We start from the raw sequence: 10,336 nt of genomic DNA, 5'->3' as shown, positions 1-10,336 counted from the left end.
CCCAAAACATTCTTCAAATTTTTGAGGGTTACCTCTTGATTTTCTATTTCTTTTTTAACATCATCAAAATGCACCCGATTAGGATTACTGAAAATGATTGAATATCATATAACAATAATATATAGCATAAAAGTGAGAAGGAGGAACTCTTCATTAATATATACTGCATTTGAAAAGATCCGTTCAAAATTATTACTTATTGAATTACTATAAAAATTATTGAATTTTCTACGACGTTTATATTTCAACTGGTGAGGCACAAACATAGTTTTAGACCCCAATTAATTATGGCCCATAGTTACAGTACTGCCGGACAAAAATAAAGTGTCCTTTTTTGGCAATCAACATAGTATCACATTACTTTTACAGGGATCGAATTTACTCTGAGCTAGCTGGAAGCAAATACAAAATGCAGATTGTCTTTCTTTTTGCTTTAATACAACATTTGATTCTATAATAATAATTGACATCTTAATTTCAATTATAAACGTTACTTATTCTACAAATTTTGAGTGGGGAGGCCATAACTGGTTGTAGCTTTTAATTGCAATTTATTCCCGTTACTTTTAACTACGAGGTTTTGCTATGCAACAACACGACAGCTGAAACAATATAAAAAAGTTTAGTTTTCATCACATGTCTCTAAGTATACAAATGTCAGATCAACTTTGAAAAAAGCAATGCTTGTGCAATCTCCTCTGAGCTGGTGTTAGTGGCAAGAAGGCTTCCGATACCCTTGGCATCTCCATCCGCACTACATACAACATCAAGAAGTTAATTACATCCCATAACAGTCAATAAGAACCAAAACTTTTACTGCAAAAATAGGGCTTACGCCCCTGTAAAATCGCCATCTTGCATGCTGTTGAACTAACAAGCTATGTCTCATCACTTAACTTTATAGCTTTGATCAAAACCAAGGTGGCAAAATAAAAACATCGAGATCAATATTTTTCAATATAGTTGACAATGCTAGGGTCTCCTAGTAGACTTGAATACTAATGCACAACTCATCGGTCTTTTTACGCTCATTAATAATCAAGTTTTAAAAACATGAAACCCATTTTTTATTAATATTAAGGAAAATAATGAACTATTGGATGTTTAAATGGGCCAGCAAATTACAGGAATAAGTTTTTTTTTTAAATAATTTTATTTTTTAGCTTCAAATTAAGGGAATTTAAAAGGTTGAGTGACCTCTGCATGTTAAATATTTCAATTTTTGCGATTGATATACTGAATTATACAATAAATATAAAAAATTTCTATTTTTCTTATAAAACTCTATAGAAATGATTGATAATTTGTTGATAATATTGGAAAAAAGATGTAGATAAATATCAGAGCTGATTCAATGAGGGAGTTGTGAGTGAACTTACCATAGGCCTCACACATTGTAAATTCAAAGGGCCTAGGGCTGTGACTACGAGATGGAGGGGGGAGAGGGTATATTTACAAACATTTTGATGTCAAAATTTGAAGTGCAGAGAAGTGACCCAATACTTTCAATACCATTACTAAATTACTGGACAACTCACAACCAATTTTTGACAAGTTTAAATTCTATATTTAGGTAGATATATTTTTTATTCAATATGTCCTCCTTTACACTAATAATAGCCATAGCACACCGGCAAATATATTGGTATATCCTGACAATGAAGGACGTGTCCATGGCGAACCACACTTTCATTGAATTTCAACTTCTTCGAAAAAAAATTCAAAACTCCATAGTTATTCAACAAAAATTATTTTTTGGTTGAAAAAAATTTCAAAAATTCACAGCAGTTCAAAAAAAATTAATTTTTTGAGCAAAATAGTCAAAAATTATATATTAAATTTTTTGAAAAAAGTTTTTAAATTAAATAATTAAAATTAATTTTTTGGGAAATTTGGAGTATGGTAGCTACAGCCCCTCCAGCCCAACCCCTGTGGACATCCCTGTATATTGAAAATTTGTGTATTTTATGCGGTACAAAATATAAATATCAACATTGAGCACCAAAAAGACGTCTCCTTCAAATATGATATAATTTATTGCTTCAGTGAATATGCTCCATAAAGCATCCATGAATTTACCTTTTTAACTGAATTAAGAAGGTAAATTTTGCGAAGGAAATAAAAATTTTTATACTTTATGAAGCAAAATGACAGACACTGATAAAGTGACATAATCTGGGGTTTAATGAAAAGCAACATCTTGCATTTGAAAAAGATAACTATGCTTCCAGGAATCTAGCTGCACTAACAGAAGCCTTTCGCCAATTTGATTTAAAAGCTTTAAGTTTGAATAATCTTGCTGGAGATTGTAAAAGACGTGTTTGTTTTTTTACCTTGTTGAATGCTAAACTTTGAATTATTTATCATGTCTTTCCTTTCTCATTCCAAGGAAGCACACCTTTGTGACCTCTCCAAATGAATCAAAATCTAGCTGATGAATGAAAAAAACTATAATTGCTCAATTACAAAATATCGAGGTTGTACCCGGTTCTGGTTCAGCGGTTCTATCGATCTTGGTCTTAGTTCTTTCATTTCAACAGTTTATGTCTTGGTTCAGCTTTATCGGTGTCGGTTCTTTTTTATACAGGCGCAGTTTGTTAACAGGCACATAAAACAATGGTTTTCGAAGTAGGAGGCTCGGGCGGGGGGGGGGACAAATATATAGGACTTCAGTAAAACAACATCTATAATGTAGAAAATAATTTATTAGCATTATATAAACCAATGAAAACCAATAATAATAATACATTCAAGACTTCAGTTTAAATAAAAATATGCAATTAATTTTTTTAGATGTTCATTGAAAAAAAATTAGTGCAGTATTTCTAAAATTTCAGCGTGAATACAGAAATGAAATGTACATTTACTTGCTACAATATGATAGATACAATTATAATATAAAATACAATAACTTTTGTATTTGGACACATACAATGAATTTAAGATACATTTGACAGTTTATTCACTCTTCCATTTCCTCCAGGATCACTATGTCTCTTGAGTTTTTGATTTTTCTGCACGTTAACAAAGAAACCATAACTTTTAACTATGAAATTAGACGTTTCTAAGTTATTAATTCAATCAATTTAAAAATCATCATATAATTTTACTACACATAAGGCACTTATAAACAAGGTCCGTTGTATATATCTATCCTTATTGATGATGAAGTGAGCAAAATTTGCAAATTTTAACTCATTGGTATACGAAACATTAGAAGAAATCAATTTCTCAATTTTCGTAATCATCTCTTTTGGTTCCACATTATAGTTTTCTTACCTAAGAATATCTTCCAAATAATCTATGACGTTATGAATTGCATCATGAATCTAAACTTTATTTGAACTCATAATATTAATATATACAAACTTTGACAATCAAAGCTTCCTAAGATGTTGATAAATAAAAACTTAGCTCTTTCTCTATAAATAATCTTAATTAGATGTCTGACAAACTGTTGAGTTGATTGTAGAAGTGAAGTGCATCTATTTGTTCATTTAAAAATTCCAATTATTCACAGCGTATTGTTTCATAAGATGCCCAATTTGTATTTCACCTTTCGCAAGATTAAGGAGTGTGTATCGGGTACAAAGATTGATGGAACTATATCTTTTTTTAGTTTGCTTCTTTTTAATAGGCCATGACATGTAGAACGGCAGGATTTGTTATCATCCCATAGGTCGTCTTCAATGTCCTCATTCAAAAATGTAATGAGCCCACACTTGAATTATAGTTGGTGTCTAATCCTTTCTACAGATATTTTTAATCCATAACCTCCTCAGATTTCGGAATGTTGATTCCACTCCTGGAGCTTAGGATACAACATTAATAATAGTAGGGAAAACGTCCTTATACTGTAAGTCAATGTCTAATCTCAAGTCATGTCCAAGTCCTTAGCTATGGAGTCCAAGTCAAGTCTCGAATCTTTGATTGTTTGATCGTCCTGAAAATATAGACTCAAATCAAACTTGAGTTGCAAGTCTAGAGTCCAAGTTTCCACCTCTGGCAATAATTGACCATCGTATCTTAAGTTATACATTTATTATTATGTATATAAATAACAATTTATTAATCATAAGTGTATAATTGAAAACTCCTGTTCTCTTAATGGAGGAATATTCAAAAGGGGAACAATCAACGAACAAATTTAATTTTTTCCCCACATAAATTTTAGAGTGTGAGGCGTGCTTCATCCCTCTTTATTAGATCCCAGGTAAAGGTAACGACGTATAACCTTTACATAAAAATATGTGGATGGAATACTGAAAGGCCACAAATATACCATAAAAATAAAAACATACGAGAATAAGCACTAGAACCGAGACAGATAAGCAATATATTGCGGTGTCGGTTCGTCTTCGCCGTTTCCGATTTTTAGCGGTTCAAGAACCGGAACTGCTAGACCGATAAGGGCACAACCTTGGAAAATGTCTAAAAATCTTTAAGAAATGATGAGCTATGCATATTGCAGTCATAAAATAAATATAATTATATATATTTATTATTGTATTATTCGAATTTCCATTTTGTGTGTGATTCAAATACATATGATAATACGACAACAACAACTAATCAGTGAATAAAATTATTGAGTTTTGCAGCAAAATTGTTACATCATACAGAACAAAATAAACATCTATAAAAAATCACAACTATAGGAATAAAGTTCATAATAAAATACATGAATATGTAAATCTTTGTAAGATTTTTTTATAACTGAATATATAAAATAAATTTAATTATTTAGTTAGTATTTCCCATTAATTCCCCAATTCTTTGCATCTATTTGTTGCCGCCTCGACAGCCTTCATAATTGAGGATCGCATACCATTCTTTTCTAAGGTATCTAAAGCCTCAATAGTAGAGCCAGCTGGAGAACATACTGCATCTTTCAATACAGCAGGATGGTCACCTGTTTCTAATACCATCCTCCCTGCTCCTACCATAGTTTGTGCAGCCAATTTATAGGCAAAATCTCGAGGTAACCCCTGCCTTACTCCCGCATCCGCCATGGCTTCTGTAAAAATAAATAAACTATGAGACAATATATCATTATTAGCAGCTAATTCTTATACCGATTATGAGGAACATATAAGCTGGACCAGATCCACTAATACCCGTAACAGCATCAATTTGAGTCTCATTCACCTTATAGACGCGTCCCACGGAAGAAAATAAACGCTCGACTATTTCTTCTTCCTCACTTTTGCATTGCTTATTTGGTGCATAGACAGTTACTCCTTCATTCACTAAGCTAGGAGTATTTGGCATAACTCTCATTATCTTGCAAGAGGGAACAAAAGTAAAATTATTTAATGAAATGCAAGAAAGAACAATATTCTGATCTACTCACTTTCAACTTATCCCCATCCTTTAATGACTTTTCTATTAAATTGATTTTCAATCCAGCAGCTATGGATATGAGTAGCTGGTTCACGGTAAATACATGTTTAAGCTCTTTCATTATAATAGGGAACACAAAAGGCTTCGTGGCAAAAATAACCACATCTGAGTTGCGTGCAACAAACTCATTTGAATTGTAGGTATCGAATCCATGATCCCGAAATTGTTTGAGTAATAAATCATCCGAAGGAGGACATGATGCAAGCACCGCTGTTGGGTTAATTTTTTCTGAAAACCCTCTGGCGAGTGCCAGAGCCATTTTTCCTGCCCCAATAAATCCAATTCGCATCTTGCCGTTCTATTTGTCTTGACTAAAAAAGAAAATAAGATAAAATAAGTAAGGTCAACTCAGAAAGACATCCAAGCCATTCAAATGATGTTTTCATTGTATCTCTACAACATGTTACGTTGCACAATACCGGAATTATACGTATACATATGTACATACTTACAAATGGTTTTGAATGAGACGTCCAAAAATAAAGACACTTTTTACTTTATGATTAAATAAGAAATAAAACTTGTTTTCTTCCATTGAGTGTTTTAATTTCACTGTATTCGTTAGTGTTATATTAGAAACAAAATCAAAAATCTTAAAAATAAGAGGAAAGTTCCATTTACTAATAAAAAAACAAAACAAAAAGTTGAACAATAAAGATTAGATACAAAAAACGCATGTCCACAGGTAAAAATGACAGGACAGCTATTAATATTATAGCTGTCCTTCCATAGCCTATGGATACGTTAGTAGCACTAAAGTGACTCTCACATACTATATATACATATGTATATAAATTTTTGATAAAAAATCGTCAAGAGTAAGGGTTGAACAAAAATCTAAAATAATGCTTACTTATTAGGTCTTGTTTTGATAAATAATATATATGACAAAACTCGTAGAAACCCAAAAATCACAATGTATCATGAAGAATATAAATCCTTTGTAAGGTCCCCCTTCACCATGAATCTAAATGACAATACAAATAAAAGTCAAACACTTCCATTGGTTCAAGATGCGTCATGAAAATATATTGGAAACTTTCCTGCCTATTTCAAGACTGGCGTTCTATCAAACTAGTTTTATGTTTCTACAACAGAGGAACTTATGTTGTTTATTATGCTGGAAAAAGCCGGTTCTCGAATTTCTTATTATAATACAACGCAGACGATCTTATGAAAAGATTAGACTTCAATGAAGCCTGTTAACATCAATAAATAAAAGAACAAATACAAAATCCATTGCTGGACTTCTTATACAGACTATTTACAGATACTCATTTGAAGAAACGATCTGACGCTTGGAAAAATTATGAATAATTATGCAACTCATGAGGGTTTATTTTGTTTGATATACTTTTTAACAATTGAAGAGCATAACTTGATTGGTGATTGCCGTAAATGAAAAACTTTTTGTAGTTGCAACCTGAATAGTCCTGTAATTCCCAGCAAAGAATCACAATTAAATTTCAATCGATTGTAGTAATCAGCAATGTTTTTGTTTCTCTTATATGTTATTTATATGACGTAAAGGCAAGGTTGTTCCCTCATCGGTCTAGTAGTTGAAGTCGTTCCGGTTCTTGAACCGGCTAGAACCGGATCCGATAAAGTCGAACTAAGAGCGCAATATATTCTGTAAGGGTCTCGGTTATACGAAATATGTGTAGACTGTAAACAATCCTCAATTCTCCATCTTCCTGCGCTGCCCTAGCCTCCCCTCACGGCCCCACTTTGAAAACTGTTGTCTAAAGCAATCTTAATTTTCCGGGCCCTACTGAAACTTGGGGCACTACGCACACTGCGTATTAGGTAGCTGCGGCCCTGTTTGTATCTAATATAATGTCCTGGGCGGCCCCAAGGTTAATAGAAATGCAAGGTTATACCATAACGTGTGTACGCTGATGTTAGACTTCCACCACGCTTTTTAATATTGACATCATGGTCTATGGTTGGTTGCGTGTTTTCTCAAAATCTGTTTTTCAAGCCCAGCAGTTGGTACGATACATTAAATTGAAGATTTTAGCAACCCCGATTACATGATGGTCTGACCTTGTATTTCTTTTAACCTTGCTGAGCCCGAATTTTCTAGCAAAGTCCCTTGGTTTAAGTCCATATTACGATAACTGAGGCTGAATAAAAGAGCTCATAATGTTTTGTATCGTGATTTTTCAAGTATCAAGTGTATGAATATAAATAGACTTTAATCTATTCATTAATTAATTCTTGATCTTAATAGGATACTGATGGATGATGAACTAAAGTGATGTTCGATAAAGTCCAATAATAATTGTTTCCTCCATTTTAGGATTTGTGGGAAAATTATGTGCTTAATATTATTCAAATTCTCGGATGTTGTCAATTGGGGAGGACTAAATAAGCCATCAGATATTTTATATATGGTTAAAATACATTATTATAAAATGTTGGATAAATTTTCGAATCAAGAGTGATCTATAAAAAATTATTTGGTTTCAGTACTCCGAGACTAGTATTTTCTACCACAATGGATATAATTATCAAAGAACAGGATAATTTAACTGGGATAGTGAAATCAAAATGCGAAAACGGTCACTATTCACACAAATCCTTAAATGGTGGAAACAATCATTATGCAGTTTGGACTTTATCGAACATACCTTTAGTTCATCATCCATTAGTATCACACTAACGTCAAGAATTAAATCAGGAATAGATTAAAGTTTATATTATATTACTACACTTGAGACTTGAAAGATCACGATAGAAAACAATATGAGATCTTCTATTTCTTCGTGAGTCAGTCTATAATTACTAAAGACAAATATTCTGAGGGTTGAACTTCTTTACGATCATCATTTAAAGCATTAAATGAGAGCCAGTTGAATGTCATTTAGGATATAAGGACTAAGACTGCAGTCTCGTCCAGTTCAGTTCTAATACTTATAAAGTTCGGTCCTTCATAACGTCAATCAACTTTATCTTTTTGTTTTTTAATCACTTTTAGTACTGACAGTCTTAAGGATCGGTCCTAAGAATGGACTAGACTGGAACGAATAAATAAGGGGTAATACAACACTAACAAAGATTGAAATGCATTCAAATTGCCCTTAACGTTATTTTTGTATATATTTTTACTAGAAAAAGTACCAAAATCCCCATACTAATTTTAGTACCTACATACTTAATAGTTTACAGTGCTCAAAATATATTGAATGTCAACACTTTTCAGTAGATTATCTGCCATACCTTAACCAGGATATGATCTGAAATCTTCTACAAAACGGAAAAACATCAGTTAACCATCTTTTCAATGTTCAATAAGTTTTATGTATGATTTTATTTCCTTATATTGAAAATGGTAACCTTAAAAAGATCCATTCTTATTACACATAAATCCAATTTACTCTAATAGTTTGGGGAGCAAAAAAACTGTACATCTCCACTGCCCGAGAGTCTCATAACAATTTATGGTTAAATTTGATCCTTTAAAGTATCCTAAAAAGTGACATCTAGGGTGGGAAAATGATACTAATATGTCAAGGAATCTACTCATGTAACATTTTGTTTTATAGATTTAAAGCAGATGGGCATAGTAGAAATTATATAATATATAGCGTAGACTGTAGAGTAAAAATTCAATTCCCATAAATAGATAAATATTCATTTTTAATCCATGACTTAGACAATAGTTTGATTAATCATAAAAGATAAATATAAAATATGAATAAAACAAAATTCAACCATATTTTTCAAGAAAAATATGACTACGAATATTTTATAAGTCGATATTAAACATGGTTAATAGGGATACAAGGTTATACCATAATGCGTGTACGACTGATGTTCGACTTCCACCACGCTTTTAATATTGACGTCATAGAAAATGAGTGGTCGCCTGTCTGGTCAAAATCTGTTTTTCCTGCCCATCAGTCGGTACAATACATTAAATTGAAAATTCTAGCAATAGTGACGTCATAGACGTCTCTTGGTTGTGTGTTTTGTCAAAATCTGCCTATCTTGTCCAGCAGTCGGTACAATAAATCAGATTGAAAATTCTAGCAAGCCTGATTACATTATGGTCTAACCTTGTATTTCTATTAATCTTGGATATTCAACATATCATATGTTAATATTATCATAAACAAGGGATATTCATAAACTATGGATATATTCACCAACTTTCGATACAGCATTTCAAAATTTTTTTTTTTTTTTGGGTGTGTGTTCTTAACATATAATAATATTTATGTATTTTTCTCAATAACTAAATCTTTCAAAATATTATTTACCTACACAAATCATATACGATGTTATCTATTATATTCAAGTTTTTAAAGGCTTTGACAAAACAAGTTTCATTTTTTTTTCTTTAAATTGTCATTTATTGCAAGTAACTATTAATGGTAGATAGATTAATGGATAAAATAAAATAAACAAATTAATTACATAAAATAAATTAATTAAAATTCGTTAAAATAATGAAAAAAAGTGACAAAAAATTACATTAGGAATAGTAAAATAGAACTCTTACTATATCACTGCTCTGCGGATCCTTGAGCAGTTATAGAAAAAGTACCATCTCGTTTATTTCTCTTCTTTACAAAGGGAACATCTCAGGCTATCCTTTTCTGGAATTCTTATACTGAAGAGCTTCGAAGTCGACATCATATAGCGAAACCATTTTTGTTTCAAATTTAAGAAAGGGTTCTGCATTGACGTCCTCCCTGGACCCTCCGTACCCTATGAGTCTTCTATCAACAATTAATGGACCAATTCAATTCCGAGTCCTTGGCGACTTTTCATCTCTTTATTTGGGCTTGCCTGCCGTCCAATCATTGAGGAAGTAAAGGATCGGAATCTTATCTCTGAAGATGTATTTGTCTTAATTTGAATTCTTTTGAGTGTCAGAAAATTAGTCTGATTCTACGTCTCGCCATTCTATTTCTTCTACCGAGGT

At 32.0% G+C, this 10,336-nt stretch overlaps 1 protein-coding gene across 4 annotated transcripts; it reads right to left on the bottom strand.

Annotated features, from left to right (window-relative positions):
* Window positions 1–4,465: 4,465 nt before the first annotated feature.
* Window positions 4,466–6,522, bottom strand: LOC121129305 (pyrroline-5-carboxylate reductase 2). 4 transcript variants are annotated; one of them, XM_040725011.2, is made up of 5 exons: window positions 6,257–6,522; window positions 5,856–5,995; window positions 5,354–5,714; window positions 5,076–5,283; window positions 4,466–5,017 (listed from the first exon to the last, which is right to left on the bottom strand). In XM_040725011.2, exons 3-5 carry the CDS (start codon window positions 5,690–5,692, stop codon window positions 4,761–4,763), a joined length of 804 nt encoding a protein of 267 aa, XP_040580945.1. In that variant the 5' UTR covers window positions 5,693–5,714; window positions 5,856–5,995; window positions 6,257–6,522; the 3' UTR covers window positions 4,466–4,760. The 4 variants fall into 4 exon arrangements, with proteins under 4 accessions (XP_040580945.1, XP_040580944.1, XP_040580943.1 ...); XM_040725010.1 differs by having other exon boundaries at window positions 5,856–6,023; window positions 6,257–6,493; XM_040725009.2 differs by lacking the exon at window positions 5,856–5,995 and having other exon boundaries at window positions 6,257–6,479.
* Window positions 6,523–10,336: the final 3,814 nt, after the last annotated feature.

The sequence above is a fragment of the Lepeophtheirus salmonis genome, chromosome 14, assembly GCF_016086655.4.
Source record: "Lepeophtheirus salmonis chromosome 14, UVic_Lsal_1.4, whole genome shotgun sequence".
Classification (NCBI taxonomy): domain Eukaryota; kingdom Metazoa; phylum Arthropoda; class Copepoda; order Siphonostomatoida; family Caligidae; genus Lepeophtheirus; species Lepeophtheirus salmonis.
Note: the sequence above shows the minus strand (reverse complement) of the source record. Positions and strands in the feature narration are given on the sequence as shown.